General features: G+C 49.3%; 1 protein-coding gene across 1 annotated transcript in view; it reads left to right on the top strand.

Annotated features, from left to right (window-relative positions):
* Positions 1 to 17654, top strand: part of FBXW12 (F-box and WD repeat domain containing 12) — a 549693-nt gene that overhangs the window by 198188 nt on the left and 333851 nt on the right. Inside the window, exon 5 of the mRNA XM_069643567.1 lies at positions 11805 to 12014. Coding sequence (XP_069499668.1) covers positions 11805 to 12014 — 210 coding nt within the window. The remainder of the gene's footprint in view (positions 1 to 11804; positions 12015 to 17654) is intronic.

The following is a 17654-nucleotide window of genomic DNA, read 5'->3' on the forward strand; positions in this document are numbered from 1 at the left end:
CGCTGTTTGCTGTCCCATAACAAACCCCAACTGATCCTGGTGGATCAGAGTTGGAAGATGTTTTTCCAGGCGCCGTGCCAGAACCTTAGTGAAGATTTTTGCTTCGGTGTTAATAAGAGCAATAGGGCGATATGAAGTACAGTCCTCCGGGTCTTTTCCTGCCTTATGAATAAGGGTGATCTTAGCTTCCTCCATCGTCCGGGAAATGCCGCCCTCCGTGTTAAACGCATTAAACAGCTGCGTCAAGTGTGGGACCAGGAGGTGAGAAAACTTTTTATAGAAAGAGGGAGGATAGCCGTCAGGACCCGGCGCCTTATTACGGGGAAGAGCAGCAATAACTGCCCTCACCTCGTCCTCCGCGATGGGGCGGGCCAACTCCTCTGCCACTTCCCTGGATACCTGCGGGAGAGGCAAGTTCTCCAAAAATCCTCTCTGTAACCGAGGGGGTGGACCTTGGGAGGAGTACAAGGCCTCATAGAATTCCACAAATCTCTCCCATATCTCATCATTCCGGGTAAGACGCCCACCACCCTGAAATTTAAGTGCGGTAATGGCCCTCCGGTCCCTTTGCCCCCTCAACAGATGAGCTAGCAGGGTGCCCGCTTTGTTGGCCTTAGCGTAAAAGGTTTGTCTCGTTTTGAGCATAGCTTCTTCCGCCCTCTTATTCCGCAGAAACCCCAATTGGCCCTCCGCCAGCCTATACGCCGTGAAGGCTCTCCTCGTGGGAGTGATTCGCAGTTGGGCTCTGGCGACCTCCACCTCTCCCTCCAGTTGGGCCTCCAAACCCCTAAGCCGCTTGTTCCTCTCCGCCTGTAGGGCGATAAGATCCCCCCTAAGAGTTGCCTTAAAGGCGTCCCACCTCGTACCCAAGCTCGTATCGGAGGGGGGATTGTTCCCGAAAAATCCTTGGATCCTAACTTCCAGCTCACCACAAATCACGGGGTCTCAAGAGCCCGTTCGGAAATCTCCAGCTCCACACCCCTGGCCTACGTCTCCCCAGCTTAAGGACCATATCTACGACCCTGTGATCCGCCATCCCCAGGGGGCCCACCTCCACCGCCCCCACCAGACTGGCTGATACCCAAATGTAATCAATTCGAGATTGTGTCCTATGGACATCGGACAGGAAAGTGAAGCCCTCCTCTCTCCCCCGTAGAGACCGCCAGACATCCCGGAGGCCAGCCCCCTTCCATCTCTCCCTCAACTGAGAGGAGGCCACTCCCCCTCCCCCCCTCTCCACTCCTGGAACGATCCCCAACCCTGTCCCAGGCAATGTTGAAATCCCCCATCAACACCACCTGGCCCCTAGCAAAATTCTCAATGATGTTTAAGAGCTCCCGTAAAAACTGGTCTTGACCCACGTTTGGCGCATACAGGGACCCAATAGTATAGCATGAGCCCAATATGGTCCCCTTAACCAACACAAACCTCCCATTGCTATCCCTAAGAGCTTCCTGGAGCTGAAAATCCGTGCCTCTACCAAAGGCGATGGCCACCCCCCCCCCCTTTTTCGTGGGGCCTGACGCAAAATAAATCTGGGGAAAACCCTTAAGTCACAGCCGGGCTTGGTCTCGTTTCCTCAGGTGGGTCTCCTGAAGGGCTAGCACGTCCGGCTTATGGGATCTAACAAAATGCTCCAGCTTTGTACGCTTGAGGGGGGAATTGAGCCCCCTCACATTATGTGTTTGCCACATGAAGGTAACAACTGGACGTCACGTGCCCACCGCAGCTTGCACTCTGAGGTATTGAGAGAACGCTCCGTAGGGAAAGAAGAAAAAAAAAAAAAGGATTTCCCTCCTGCAGTCTATTTGTGGGGCCTCCCCCCCCAACCCCGCTTCCCTTGGTGCGGTTCTGTAAGTGTCAGGCTCGTAGGGTGACTCTTCCATGATAAGTGCTGCAACCAACACCCCCCCAACACACCCCCCTTCCCCTGTCCCACAACCAAAGACCCTCTCCTGCCCTCCCCTCAGCCTACCCAACCCCAACTCGGGAGGCCTCCTGCGTGTCCCCTCCCCATCCCCCGGACTCTCTCGTCCTTGCGTGATCCAAGAAGTGCATCCCCACCCCCTCCCCGCTTCCATTCATAGCCAACTTCCCACCACCCCCTTTTACATCCTCCTCCCCACCGTGTCAGCCGTATCCACTGTATCAGCTGGAAGCCCCCCGGTCCGGGGACCCTCCCTCCTCTCCTCCCTGAGCGGGCTCCACTCTCTCCTCCTGCGAACGTTTCCGCGCCGACTTCTTCTTTGCATTGGAGCCCACTGTGGACCACACCCACGGTCTCGCCCCATCCCCCGGAGCAGGCCGAGCACTCTCGGTGTCTCCCCCCCCCCCCCCCCGAGTCTCCAAGATCCAGGTGAATGATGTTCGCCGCCTCCTGTACACTGGTGGCCCTTCTTTGGGCGCCCTCCCATTCGAACACTAACCCAAACGGGAAGGTCCACTTGTACTTGGCATTCTTTCTTGAGAGTTCTCTAAGCACTGGGCGCATTGCCCTCCTCTTCACCAATGTACTGTTAGCCAAATCCTGAAACAAGGAGATCTCCTGGCCCTTATAGTGCAGTGGTTCGCGAGACCTTGCCGCCCGTAGAACAGCCTCTTTTTGGGCGTACCGTGTGAATGCTGCCAACACGTCGTGTGGCCTGGCACCTGGGCCGCGGGGAGGTCGGCACACCCTATGTACTCTGTCCAACTCTATAGCCATGGGGTCTTCTCCTCCTAGCAGGTCCATAAAGATTCTTTGCACCTCTCCCTTCAACTCCCTATCTGTTACTGACTCCGGGAGGAGTTTTACCCTTATATTGACCCGTCTCGACCTATTTTCCAAGTCCTCCAGTTGGATTTCTAGGTTGCGGGTCGCTAGGTCCAGGCGATCAATCGCTTTCCCGTTGGCCGTACCATCCTTTCCCAATTCCTGTTGGCCCCTTTCCAGTATATTGGTTCTCTCACCTAACTGAGCCACCTCCTTCTTCAGTTCCCCAAGGGCCATATTTAAGTCCGACCTCAACAACTGAAACTGGTCCTGGAAGGCTTTGGCTAGAGTTTCTCCTAAGGCGTGCATCTCACCCCTGAGATCCCTGCTGGTCAGGGGCTCCCGGTCCTCCGCCTCTCCGGGTACTTTAGGGGTCTTGAGGCGCTCGGTGTCCTCCCCACTGTTGCCCTTGGCTTCCATTGCTGCAGACCACAATGAGGGGAGGGTGCTCAGGGGGTCCCCCTCTCTCAGACCGGTGCACGGCGCCCTGCCCCTGGATTTCACGGGCATCAGGTCTCACCCGGGGAGCCCAAGGGACCCAGGAAGCGGGACCCGCCGGGGAGCGCTCTTCAGTTCGCCCACCACTCCTTTACTGGGCGCCACACGGGGCAGCCCACCGGCTCCAGTTCCACAGATGGGGGGGGGCAACCGATCGCGAAGACAAGGGGGGGCCCCACCCCCCTATCACTGCTTTCACCACCTTTTGGAGGGGGGGGGCCAGAGGCCCGGCCAATGAGTGACCCCTCCCCGGGTCCCACAACACCAGCCTCGGGGACCGAGCCTCCACCCCGTGGATCCGATCAAATAGGGGGAGGAGGGCCACCCCCACCCCAAAACCCCACCCCCGGGGGGGCCTGCCCGCTCCTCACCTCTCCGCCGATGACCAGGAGGTTCCCCAACTCTCCTCCGGGGGCCTACCCACAGCCGGATCCCCGGCGGCTCCCGCTGCTCCTATTTCTGATGTGGGGCGCTGCTCCTGCAAGACAGCGCGAGGCCTCGCCTGAAGGCCCGGCCCTCTACCTCAGGGAGATGGGCCCCCCCACCTCGTACTGCCGGCGGCGGGTGCGTCCCTCTCGTCGGCGCTCCTCTCCTCCGCGAATGCCTCCTTTCGCGGGTCGACGCCCCGGCCCGCAGTCCGCCCGTGCAGGCCTCCTCCGCTGCCGCCAGAATTCCTGGGGACTGCAGCCCCGCGCCCGCAGTCAGCTCGCGCAGGCCTCCTCAGCCGCCGCCGCCGGCCGAGATCACCGGGTCAACAACACCCGCTGCTCCGATCCGCCGTGCCGCCCGGTCCTCCAGAGCCCCGTACTTCCTCCGACACCTCGAGGGGCCCACAGGGGGTGGTGGATCCCTAAAAAAGCCCTCGGGGTACGGGAGCCGCCGTCGGCGCGTCTAGTCGCTGCCGGCGGCCATCTTGAATCCGGTCACGCAACTTTTGAACAGGTAATTGATAACATACTTTAAGCTTTCCAAGGAGCCTACCTAGATTACATTGTGGTGTACTGGAATAATTGGGCTGACCACATGGAATATCTAGATCAGGTTATCCAAAGCCTACAGAAGGCAGGATTAAGGCCAATCCTAAGGCAAGCCGCCCATTTCTGTACTCCATCAGATATAGAGGGTCTGAGGTCGAAAAGAACATCCGGACTCCCAAGACAAAACAAGAGATGCAAACTTTCCTGGGCCTAGTTGAGTACTAATGCTGTTTAATTCCAACCTTTCCAACCATCGCTCAACCACTTGGCTTAAGGGTCTGTGAGGAATCTGAGGGCATCCTCACTTCCTTCCCCAATATATCCTCCAAGGCTGCCAGGGAAAGGCCATCGCTTTCGGATCCTGACTATGCGAGGGCGAATCACCTGGGTGGAGGAGACTTGGGGAGTGGGGATCAGGCAGCCTTGGGTGAGATGCGGTATCCCTTCTTTCCCTTTTATAAGGAATCAAAAGTCTCCCAGGTTATTTTATGGTATTTACCAATCTCATCCCTATTTGTCTAGAAAACACTCTCCCAATGCACACCAGTCAGGTACTGAGATGAGGAAGAGGCAACCCAGAGGCATACAACCTTTCTTTATTAACACAGACTTGCACAAACACCACTCTGGTACTGGGAAGAGGTAGAGGGATGCCCAGTACCAAGACCGTTATTCAGTAGACGAACATAGCCTGCACCTGTGGCCGAGGAGGTGCTATAAATGGCCTGCTCAGGTGAGGCTAATGCGTGTGCCTGGGAGATCGCCAGAGAGTTTAACTGTGGAACGTTTGCAGGAGAAGCTGGAGGTGAGGCCAGGGAGACTCATGCTTGAAGCACCCAGGAGCTGCAGAGTCGTTGTAGCGGAAGCAGATTGTGGCGGGAGCATTTGAAAGGTCTGCAGCAGCAAAACCAGTCTGCAGACTTCCTGGAGTCGGGGGAACTCCTTCTTTTAACAAGCGAGGTGGCAGAGATCCTGGAACCGAGGTGTGCCGAGCTGGGAGTAGAGACAGCCCAGAAAGCCTGTTGATGCGTAGTGCAGCACCCGGAGACAGCCTACCCAGTCAGCCAAAGGAGCCTGAATGACTCCGGATTGCTGTGGGGTGAGCCACGTGATTTCTGCAGGTCGGATCTCTCGCGAGTGAGCGAAGGATGATTTAGGCAGTGTGAATGCAGGTCCATTTTGAAATAAAGACTTTTGACAGTACAATAATCCAAACTGAATGAAAGGGTCTTTTTCTGAATACCGAACTGTGAATAAGACGAAATTCAAAAGGCCAAGAGAGGGCCAGGGAATTTCCCAGCAGGAGAGTGAACTGGGAATTTGATGATAATGGATGTAAAGTGACTGAAATGAATGAAATGAAACCACCTTTTTGAATACGTAAAGAAAGCAAGTGTGATTGAATACCAATTGGATTGAAAGCAGTTGGTGATATTCCCTGATACTGATATTCCCTGATAGAAAGGAACTGTGAATTGTGTAAACTTAAGAAAATACGCATTGGGAAGTGCAATGAAGATATCAAGAACTTTAACTGTAAGAATAAGCAGTGGCAAAAGCTTTAAGAACATTTGAAATTATAACAATTTAATGGTGACGAGAGATGCCACTATGAGCTGAAACAGTGGCAATGTAGCTGTGAAGAAACAACTAAGGTGTGCCGGTTGCGTGACCTGTAATGGGTTGACCGTGTGGTCCGACAACTGCACCCAGACCGAGTACACCCATCTAAAGGAGAAGCCACTTAACTCACCCTTACACTTCCATTTGTACTTTTCTCAAGTCTTATACTTGATCGATTAGCCCATTCTCTTTATCGGTCAAAAACTCCATCCCCAGGAAAAGAACCACACCAGTATTGAATTTGAGTGCCTCGCTATTAGGTCGGCCATAGAAGCCCTCAAGTACTATTTGACAGGCTTAAACTTCACCTTCGCCACAGACCATGCATTGCTAACTTGGTTATTCAGGACAGGAGGATACCAAGCCCAAGTGGTCATGATGTGTTTGCTGCCTCTCCAGCCAAACACTATTCCTGTCATACATAGCCCAGCCAATCGTAAAGCCAACATTAATTATTTAAGTTGGAACGTAATAGTAAAAATACAGCAATATCATAGAGAAAAGAGGGAGATATGTGTCAAAGTCAGCGGCCTAATTTTAAGGACATCTAGTGGGGTGATGAAGGACGCATAGCATCTTCCCAAACTATTAGATGATGGGCTTGGGGGAGGTATACATAGGATCACTTGGTCACTCCCATTAGTCCTGCCACTATGCAGGTGGCATCCACATGCACAACAACCAAAAGGCTAATGGGGCAAGCATCATCCAAGGTAGGTGGTAGGGCTGCAACCCTGATCAGAAGGGCTGAACCCAATTTTGGAGGAGGAACAATTCTAGCCCTTCATTGAGTAGGGCTAAGACCAGAATATTATTAGAAATAAGGTACAGAGGGTAGAAATCAGAACCATGTGGAAGGGATCTGAAAAGGTCCTTGTGGAAACTGGGGCCAGCCAAGCTGATTGGCTTAGTCTTCCAGCTGTTTCTACTGCTAGTTGCATCAAAACAGCAACATGTTCAGAACCCTCATGGAAGGATTGGAAAGGAGACAAGACGGAAGCCTTTTTGAAGAAAGACCCCTGAGACTGAGGGCTGGGAGGTTCTCCAAATGCTTGGGAAGTTAAGGAGACTCTTGGCCTGGTGCAACAGTTGAACAAAGGCTGCCCTGATATCTTTGCTTGAGTTTTGCTTGAGTAGAAATTCTTTGGTATTGTCCTGAGATTTTCTGTTTGTCTTTTGTCAATTCCACTCGGCTGTATGACAGCGTTTCCTCATTTTATGTGCCAGTCCAACAATGTTGTCAAAGCTTGTTGCAAGGCATCATCAAAGTAAAAAAATCCATTTAATGACCAAACACTGTAGGAGAAGGAGTTTGCAGGGAATCTAATTCTTTGTGCATAGAATTCAACCCAAGGAATTTCTCCCAAGTCATTACTGCCTTTCATTCGAACTCTTGCAACATAGCTCGAGCAATCCTTCCCTCTCTAGGCCTTTAGGAAAACTGAACAATCAGAAATGATACTGCTAATTATGATTACATATTTAAATCTAAGTTTTTGTGAGAGCAGAAACTGCATTGACTTGCTGTTTTATCCCTCAATGATCTTTCAAAAGTCTGAAATAGTGACTCTCATATTCAGAGATTCATGGTTATCCCTGCAATGTCTCTTTTGAGAGCAGCAATGATGCTTGAGTGTTAGTGTTTGTCTCCTAGCATGGCGGGTTTCAGAGATAAATGATCTCGAAGATAGCCAAGCTCTACAGTGGCGAGAAAAGCAGTAACAGATTAACAGTTTCTGAGAGAGAGCTGAAGCAGAGTGGTAGGGATATGGAAAAATGCTGCCAGTGAGTTGGTACTATAAGAAGTACAGAGAGCTGACCCTCTAGATCTTGCTTTCAGCTGTCCTAAGGAGTGCAGACTGCCTAACTGATCTGTGAGAAGAAGGGCATGATCTGCTGACAGTAACTCAATACAGAAGGATTTTTTGATTATTAATGGTTCAGATGCTGTTTATGGTTTCGTATGACAGCAGTGGGTTCAATAGAGAGGGTTAAAAAAAAGTAATCTGCACTGGTTGGAGGACCGCTTGAGCTGCTCCCGCTTGCACTCCTGTGTCATAATCCTCTTTTTAAAAAAGGTTTAATCAAAAAAATTATACATTTTATTCCATTTTCAGAACATTCTAAATTTGTACTGATAGACGTCATAGACTGAAGGCTTTTACTTAATAATGGAGTAGCAGCAATATCTTCAAGCGAGTAGACTTTACATTGTCAATATCTGGCTGTCTAAATACAATGTTAGTATTAATGTGCCATTTTTAAAAGTTTCATTTGTTTAGAGATTCATTTTGAAACCCAAGTTTTCGAAAAATCGCAAAGCAAACTGTTGTAGTGTGCTTGGAATTAATGCAGATCCATGATGATGCTGAGAGAACGTTGGAGTGCCTCAGAGAATGTTTGTGTGTGAATGCATGGACTGTCGTGAAGATTCCAGAAGATAGCAGTTGGAAGAAGATAGCCTGGGTGATGGGACCCAGTGGTTCATTGTAACAGCTTAACTTTGTAACTAAAAATAAAGCTTACTTGAGGAACCTTTCTGAAGTGTCCTAGGAGCTTGCTTTACAACACTGGCGACGTCAAATAAAGGTAAATAACCTACGTGCAAAGAGAAGAAAAAGATGGTCAGTCTGCTGGGGGGTGCAGAAGAGAAGGATAGGAACCACTGCCCCCCATATCAAGTAAGTCCCATCACCCAGGGGAAAAAGAATGGCTTGTTAAAGAGGCCCAAAAGCAAAGAGGCATGCTGCAGTACATTCAGGAAGACTGGTCAAGAAAAGGGGGAGCTGTGCCGCAACAGGAGGACCAGGGACAGTAAAGAAGGGCCAATAATCAGGGCGAAAGTGAAGCTGAAGGAAGAAATCCTTGTGCCCAGAGGAAGTACCTAGAGCGTTGGATGACATTAGATAGATAATGTCCAAGTGAAAACATTTCCAACATACCCACCAGTGGGAAACATAGCATTGAGCTACAGTTATGGCACCCCAATGTGAGATAAGGGTGCATTGTTGAGAAGCGGCAACGGGGGTCCCAAGGTGGGGATCCATGGACTGGTTATCATACCCAGGAGGAGGTCCATGGTTTTTGCCACTGTCCGGAGGATGCCCCTGTGTGTCAGTGCTGCAGGGAGGAAGTCCTGATGGTCAGCGCCGCAGTGAGATCTGAGCGTGACCGGTCTGCTACGGGGCCGGCGCTCTGATAAAGATTGGGTCGTAGCATAGAGGAGACACTCAGAGGATCTCCGTTGGCTCTCTCCCCAGGGAGTGTCTGATGATATCACCATGCGGTGCTGGTGGGATGGTGATGTTGTCGAATGCTGAGGTCATGCATTCTGAGCTTTCGTATGAAAGCTAGTCGGGTGTTTGAGGAAGGCACCAAGATCCGCATCTCTGATGTGCTGATGTATGCGGAACAAGTCGGAAACCCAAAAATATGTTTTGGTTTTTTCGGAACCAGCGCTACGCTAGTTGAGAGCCAAGTATGGGCTGCGGATAAGCAGGGTGGATAATCATGGCAACTCGGTGCTGAGGTACTATTACAGTTAAGCCAATTTTTATTTTAAAAAGGAAAAAAGCACAAAGTTTGTTTGATATTAATAAAGTGCTGCCATGAGGGATATGTCAGTGCGTTAGAACTGACATATCAGCACGGAGCATGATCGTCTTCTTTTTCTGCGATTATGCAGCAGTGGTCCCGTGGGTGTTGGATCGTTTTCCACAACAAAGGTGGTGCCCCTATTGCTACATTGATGATGATCTAACGTAATGTGAGCTAACAGTAAGCGAGAGAAGTCTTTACCATGTGTTTCTTTCTTTCTCCACATCACGATCAACGTTTCAACAGTGTAATAAGAAGTAACGTTATGCTTAATGTTTTTTGTCGCTGCCACAGTTTAATTTTTAATCTTTTCGAGAGCTGTATTAAAAATGTAATGGTGCAGACAGTCTAGTGGTATTCTCGTTTCAATTTAGTAAACTGTGGAGTAGATGTTTAGAACTGATTGAACAGTTTTGTGTGTGTGTGTGTGTGTGTGTGTGTGTGTGTGTGTGTGTGTGTGTGTGTGTGTGTGTGTGTGTGTGTGTGTGTGTGTGTGAGAGAGATTCAAGGGTGAAAGTGATGGTGAGCTGATTAAAGCGAATGTGTAGTTGCAGGATTCCTCATGAGTAGATTGTTTCGCTTGTTGTTTTGGTAGCAGAATAACATATTTTTATTGAGGACTTGCAGGACTGGACTTCATAACAGGTAGTAGGTAACTGTTATATTGTAACAAGAAAAGAGTGTGCTTCGATGGGCCAAGAGGCGAGTGAACTGTAGTGAGTAAGGCTAGTGTGAATGTGTTAGTTTAATGTCTTTGAGGACGTTTCAGTTCAGTAGTGTTGCTGCATCAAGGACTTATAGTTGTTGGCAAGCCATGGACTTTTAAGATACGCTGCAAAAACGACAGCTAGGTATACTAGCAATATGGTCTCATGAGAATATGTAGGCGTAGAGGTGCAATGGAAGTCATGGAATCTTATGCGAGCATATTTGAAGGGACTAACATATTTGAGAATTTTTAGGTTAGAGCCACACGGCTATGGACTTTTAGGCCTTGACAAGTGGGGAATTTTAGTGGTATGTGGGTACACATATATAATGTATTGTACTTGCATAGACGTAATTTCTGGGGGATTTGCAGGTTGTTGCATTAGGTTTCTAGAGAGAAAGGTTGAGAGAGGTGTGAATGCCAACCGAGGTTAGCTAGGGGGGTAGTTCCCTGCATCTTCAGAGTGGTTGTGAAACATTGTGATTTGCAACAAGGTTAGATGGGGGGGGTAGTCCTCCGCATAACGAGAGTGGTTGTGAAATGTGAGAGTAGCAACCAGGTTAGATAAGGGGGTAGTCCCTCCGCATATTTAGAGTGATTGTGAAACATTGTTAGTTGTAACAAGATTAGATGGAGGGGTAGTCCTCTGCATTTTGGGAGTGATTGTGAAACGTGTGAGTTTCAACCAGGTTAGATAGGGGGATAGTCCTCCACATTTTGGGAGTGGTTGTGAAACGTGTGAGTTGCAAGCAGGTTAAATAGGGGGATAGTCTTCCGCATAGTGAGAGTGGTTGTGAAATATGTGAGTAGCAACCAGGTTAGTTAAGGGGCTAGTCCCTCCGCATATTTAGAGTGGTTGTGAAACATTGTGAGTTGTAACCAGGTTAGATGGGGGTAGTCCTCCGCATTTTTGGAGTGGTTGTGGAACGTGTGAGTTGCAACCAGGTTACATAAAGGGGTAGTCCCTCTGCATATTGAGTGGTTGTGAAACGTGTGAGTTTCAACCAGGTTAGATAGGGGGGTAGTCCTGCGCATTTTGGGAGTGGTTGTGAAACGTGTGAGTTGCAACAAGGTTAGATAGAGGGGTAGTCCTCTGCATTTTGAGAGTGGTTGTGAAACGTGTGAGTTGCAACCAGGTTAGATCGGTGTTAGTCCTCTGCATGTGTATTTTGAGGGGGAAGCTCTCCTCCTTTCCTGAGTTGCATCTCACGTAAAAAATATGGTGTTAGAGTTTTCCTTGTGTGTGTGTTCCCTTCCATGGTTCTGTGTGTGTGTTAAGGAGGAAGATGTGTTGTAGTGTGCTTGGAATGAATGCAGATGCATGATGATGCTGAGAGAAAGTTGGTGTGCCTGAGAGAATGTTTGTGTGTGAATGCAGGGATGACTGTCATGAAGGTTCCAGAGTTAGCAATTGGAAGAAGATAGGCTGGGTTATGGGACCCAGTGGTTCATTATAACAGCTTACCTTTGTAACTAAGAATAAAGCTTACCTGAGGAACCTTGCTGAAGTGTCCTAGGAGCTTGCTTTACAACACAAACTAAAACATTTAATTTAACAATAGGAAAACATATTCTATAGTGTATTGTCGATATTAAAATGTTATGTTGTAATGTGTCCTCATTTTGCTCTTTGTGCTCTTTTGTTTAGGGTAGTCAGTTATGGTCTAGTCCAGTGCAGCAAGAAGGCTTGTCACAGATGATAGCCATGCCTCAGGAAAAACTGGTGCTGAGCTCTGATATTAAAGGAACTATCAAGGTTTGGAATGGACAATTGGGTGAAGAGCTGGCTTCCTTTTCCACCAATACCTCTAAATGTGTTATGGTGGCCTACACATTAAATGGCAACACTTTTCTATCTGTAAGTAAATGACGTAATTAATCATTTAAATGGTAGAAACAAATTGCTCCGTCAATCTCCCTCTTTCGTTCTGCTGATCTTTCTCGTTTTGTATCTATAAGCCTCTTTCTTTGTCTCATCTTCTTTCATATATATATATATATATATATATATATATTTTCTGAGGCTTGTGGAATCTGCTTAGATCACATACTGTGCATAGGCCGACATCTAGTGGAAGCTGCAGAGTATTAGAGTTTGTTTTTCGAAACTCAAAAATGGGCGTCGACACAGGGCGTGCCAATAATACTATCCCTAGTGTGACGTCCACTGTACCCAAGATCCCTCACGCGTCTAGGATCCTCAGATTGTTTTTTTCTGCCATACTGGTCGGAAGCATTTTGCGGAGTCCCCTGGCCTTAGCCATACTTTTGCTAAAATATTGATTAATTTACATCCTTTCCCCATCCGAACTTCGACACTCAACGCCGGCTTGGAGAATAAATCGACCGTCGGCTGCTGCACGACGGATTTGGGCCTCGGAAGGCCTCTGGCCTGGGCCTGGGCCTTGGAAGGCCTCTGGCCTCGGCCCTGCAAGTAGGGAGAGTGGGGGGTTGGACATACTGTACACTCTTGGTATAGAGGTACACCTTATACATTTCCTACACTTACCAGCCCGCTGCCTCAAGGTGCGTATGGAGGGTACCCCTTTTCAATTCTGCCCCAAGTGCAATCGCAAATACCCTTGGGTCGACGGGCACGCCACGTGCAATCTCTGCTTGCCGAGGGACCACACCGAAGCGAACTGCAGAACGTGTAATAGGTTTAAACCTAAGACACTTAAGGACCGTTCGACGAAGCGTTGGGCCCACCGCGCCAGGCAGGCGGCCATGGCAGCGGAGGGCGCCTTCAGCGATGGCAGCGACGCCGTGCTTTCGGACGGTGAGGGCATTACGGCGTCGAAAGACAGCCGAGCGCATGTCCCCGACCTCGGAAGGTCGTCCGACAGGGCGGCTATGGGGAAGACCCCAGGCGACACAAGCGCTTCACACACCACTCACACAAAGCACACGAAGTCCAACCGAGACTCGACGACGTCGAGTTCTCGGAAAGAGGCACATACAGAACGGTCCGAATCGGTGTCCTCTGGTCGTTCTCGATCGAGATCGCCGCATGACTCCAGGCAATCATCCACTCTTGCCAAGAGTGCCTCGCTCCCTAAGCTAACAGAAGTTCGATCGTCGGAGGACGAAGACGACTTCCACCTCCAGGCCGCTCTCCAGGAGTCGGAGCCCGCAGACAAGATCAGCGCGGCCCCACGTTCGAAGGACAGGGACTCTACCCCCGATCCTCGACGCCAGGCGTCGAAAACCTCCGGAGCCACAAAGGGGCAGGGAAAACACTTTTCCCCTCACGGGGAGGGGGGAAAACAGCAGAAGAAGCAGCCACTGCACTCTTCCACACCTGTGAAACACTCCACTCCTCCTAAACAGACAGACAAGACCAGGTCTGCTGATATTTCTAAAACCAGCAAATCTACTCAGGATAAGTCTCCTAGACTTTCTGAGAGAGTCATTCCCAGTTCCAAAGAATGGTCGAGTGATGACATAGATAGGGTCATGTCAAGGATGTCTTCTTTGGCAGACTTTTATGATAAAAATCCAGACCATTTCCTTTCATATAATCCACAAGGGGCTACACCCTCAGGCTCTAATGATCCTATCCCCCCGAGTAAGAAGCCCCGGTTTGAGACACCTATGAGGTCTGCAGACCCCTTCGATGTACAACCATACTCACGGCCATACTCACTGTATCAAGGAGAGACTTCCTTTGGTGAGGACCAAGAATTTGGCATGGTAGAAGAGCAAACCGGGACGGGCTACTATGGGGATGATGAGGACCAAGAAGAGGAAGAGGAAGACCCTGAAACCTTCCCCGGTAGAGAAGAAAGCCCCGGTTACCGACTCCCCTGTCGATAACCAACCCCTCCTGAACGAGGTTCTCGCACAAGCAGCAGAACATTTCCATATTGACACCCACGGTGTCCAGGAAGACAGGGACTTCGCCGAGGAGTTAGTGGGAGAAAGGAGGCCTGTTGTCCAGACCATCCCTATCCTTAAGTCTATTCAGCGAAGAATAGACCCGTCCCTGGTGAACCCGAACCTCACCAGAGCAGTCAATCCCAGAGTTGAAAAACTTTTCAGGGCAGCCCAGTCTGACCCTCTCTATATAAGAGGACATCTGAAGCCAGACTCTCCTCGAGGAGATCGCCAATCTGCTAGCAAAGGACGCAATGGAACTCGTCCCGGGACACCAGGTAAACAAGGGTATTTATTCAACTTACTTCCTTGTGCCAAAAAACAAGATTTGACAATGCGCCCAGTATTGGACCTACGGCCTGCCAACAAGTATGTCAAGCCCCAAAAGTTTCGTATGACTACGCTACAAGAGGTAATCCCCCTCCTAAAAAAGGGGGATTACATGGCAACCTTGGATATGAAAGATGCCTATTTTCATATTTCCATGTTCCCAGCGCACAGAAGGTACTTGCGCTTCAAGGTGGACAGTCGGCACTACCAGTTCAAGGAACTGCCCTTCGGGATACCTTCGGCACCAAGGGTATTCACCAAGGTACTGGCGGTGGCGGCTGCACACCTACGCAGGGAGGCAATCCCGGTGTACCCTTATCTGGACGACTGGCTCATAATGGGGGAAACCCCAGTAATTTGCAGAAAAAACATTCAAAGGACTATCGATCTCCTCCACGAATTAGGCTTCTCAATCAACGAGAAAAAGTCAAGCCTGGTGCCAAGCACCTCCAAACAGTTCCTAGGAGCAATCCTAGATACTCAAGAGGGGTTGACTTTTCCTTCAGAGGAAAGAATTCGGAATATACTACTGCAAATTCCGCAATATCAGTCCGGTCACCAAATAACGGTACGCAAAGCAATGCGTTTGCTGGGCATGATGGCATCATGCATTTACCTGGTCCCACACGCGCGCCTGCGCATGCGTCCCATGCGGGAATGGTTGGCGAAACAGTGGTCTCAGGCAAGTGGTCAGTGGGACGATCTAGTGGTCGTTTCGCCAACACTAGTACAAAGCCTTCACTGGTGGACAAGAGAGAATCTTGCACAGGGGAAACCCTTTTACGATCCCGAAATACAGGCAGTAGTCACTACCGATGCATGTCTGACTGGGTGGGGAGCTCAGGGTCTCTGGTCTCCCTCAGTGGCCAAGAACCAGATCAACCTGCTAGAGCTTCTGGCAGTATTCAGAGCGCTTCAAGCGTTCGAGCCCTACCTACTAAACCTGTCAGTGCAAATCCGGACAGACAGCACGACAGCCATGTTCTACCTGAACAAGCAAGGAGGGACTCGTTCGCCAAATCTGTCCAAGCTTGCCCAGAAAATCTGGATATGGGCACTCAGATGGAACATCTTCCTGTCATCACAACATGTTCCAGGGGAGCTCAATTCCCTGGCAGATGCTCTGAGCAGAGACTCCCTCCCAGAGGAACACGAATGGGTTCTACACAGAGAGGTCGTAGAAGATATCTTCTCTCAGTGGGGTTTCTTCGCCACAAGCGAAAACAGACAATGCCCAGGATTTGCATCCAGGTTCCCCCAACCAGACTCCCAGGGGAACGCCCTGTGGATGAACTGGTCAGGGATGTTTGCGTACGCTTTTCCACCAACTCCTCTCATCAGGAAGGTGGTCAACAAGATGAACAGAGAGTCGATGACGCTCGTCCTAGTTGCTCCCATGTGGGCAAGACAACCGTGGTTCCCACACCTACGCAGGATGGCGGTGTGCGAGCCCATCAAACTTCCGGCCTGGTACAACCTACTGTCCCAGCACCAAGGTCAAACAGTGCATCAGCAACCCAACTCAATGAACCTGGCAGCATGGCTCCTGAGGTCATAGAGTTTGGACATCTCAATTTACCACAGAGGTGTATGGACATCCTAAAGGAATCTAGGAAACCAAACACAAGGCACTGCTACTTTGACAAGTGGAAGAGATTCGTTATCTGGTGCCAGAGTAGACAAATCAACCCAGTTGATTGCACTCCTTCCACTATTGTTACATACATGCTCCACCTGCTAGATGCAGGATTGTTTTTTAACTCACTGAAAGTACACCTGGCAGCCCTGTCGGCATACACCACTTCCCATAACAAGGTCTCGTGGTGGAAAGTACCAGTAGTTAAAGCCTTCATGGAAGGAGTAAAGAGACTTCACCCTCCTATTTCAAACCCACCACCAGGGTGGGACCTTAATGTGGTGCTATCTAAGCTCATGGGCCCCCCTTTCGAGCCCATGCATAAAAGCAGTCTCAAAGACCTGACTTATAAAACGGCCTTATTAGTAGCTATTACTTCTATAAGAAGGGTCAGTGAAATTCAGGCTCTGTCAGTGCAGGATCCCTTCTTTACTGTCCATAAAGACAAACTGGTTTTACGCACACACCCTAGGTTCTCACCTAAGTTTATTTCTAAATTCCACGTAAACCAGTCCATCGAGCTTCCGGATTTCTTCCAGGACCCTCAAAGCTCGGCTGAGGTGAAACTAAACACCCTAGATGTGCGTAGGGCGGTCCTCTACTATGTAAATAAAACCAGACCGCTAAGGAAAACAGATCAACTGTTTGTCTCCGTAGCTACAGGCAGAGAGGGGGATCGCGTCTCTAAAGGTGCCATCTCGAAGTGGATTATTAACTGTATCCAGCTGTGTTACTCAGTCTCTGAAAGAACTCTGCATTTCACGCCAAGAGCCCACTCTACTAGAGGCATTGGGGCCACTTGGCTTTCATTGCAAATGTACCCCTTGACACCATTTGCAAAGCAGCTACTTGGAGCTCTATTCACACTTTTACTCAGCATTACTGCATTGACACCCATTCCAAGGCAGATACACAAGTGGGACAAGCGGTTCTAAGGCACTTATTTGCTTATGACCCTTCTCACATCCCACCTCCTTCTTCAGGTACTGCTTGCTAATCTATGCAGAGCATGTGATCTAAGCAGATTCCACAAGCCTCAGAAGGGATACATTACTCACCGTAATCGCATTTCTGATGCTTGTATCTGCTTAGATTCACATGCGACCCACCCTTCCTCCCCTCTGAGAGAAGGCGCATGGTTGCTTGTAGTCTTACCTTTCTATCTATCTGCTTGGATTATCTGTACTCGCGCTACTCCTCATGCTACCTCATGTCAGAAAAAATACAATCTGAGGATCCTAGACGCGTGAGGGATCTTGGGTACAGTGGACGTCACACTAGGGATAGTATTACTGGCACACCCTGTGTCGACGCCCATTTTTGAGTTTCGAAAAACAAACTGTAATACTCCGAAGCTTCCACTAGATGTTGGCCTATGCACAGCATGTGAATCTAAGCAGATACAAGCATCAGAAATACGATTACGGTGAGTACTGTATCCCATACATGTTCACTGAAAAGTCTTATGCTAAGTGGCTTTTTTGATTCTCTTGTTGAAAACAAATGATCTGGTAGTAGGAAAAGTAACTTATAAATGTGCAACAAAAACTTTATTTAAAGGAAATTAATGATTGCCATCCAAATCTAACAACCACTGAAACGTTGCTTTTATGATTAACTACGTTGTCTTAACTCTATCTCTTATACATTGCTTAT

Source organism: Ambystoma mexicanum, chromosome 2p, assembly GCF_040938575.1.
Source record: "Ambystoma mexicanum isolate Mex_15411 chromosome 2p, UKY_AmexF1_1, whole genome shotgun sequence".
NCBI classification, from domain to species: domain Eukaryota; kingdom Metazoa; phylum Chordata; class Amphibia; order Caudata; family Ambystomatidae; genus Ambystoma; species Ambystoma mexicanum.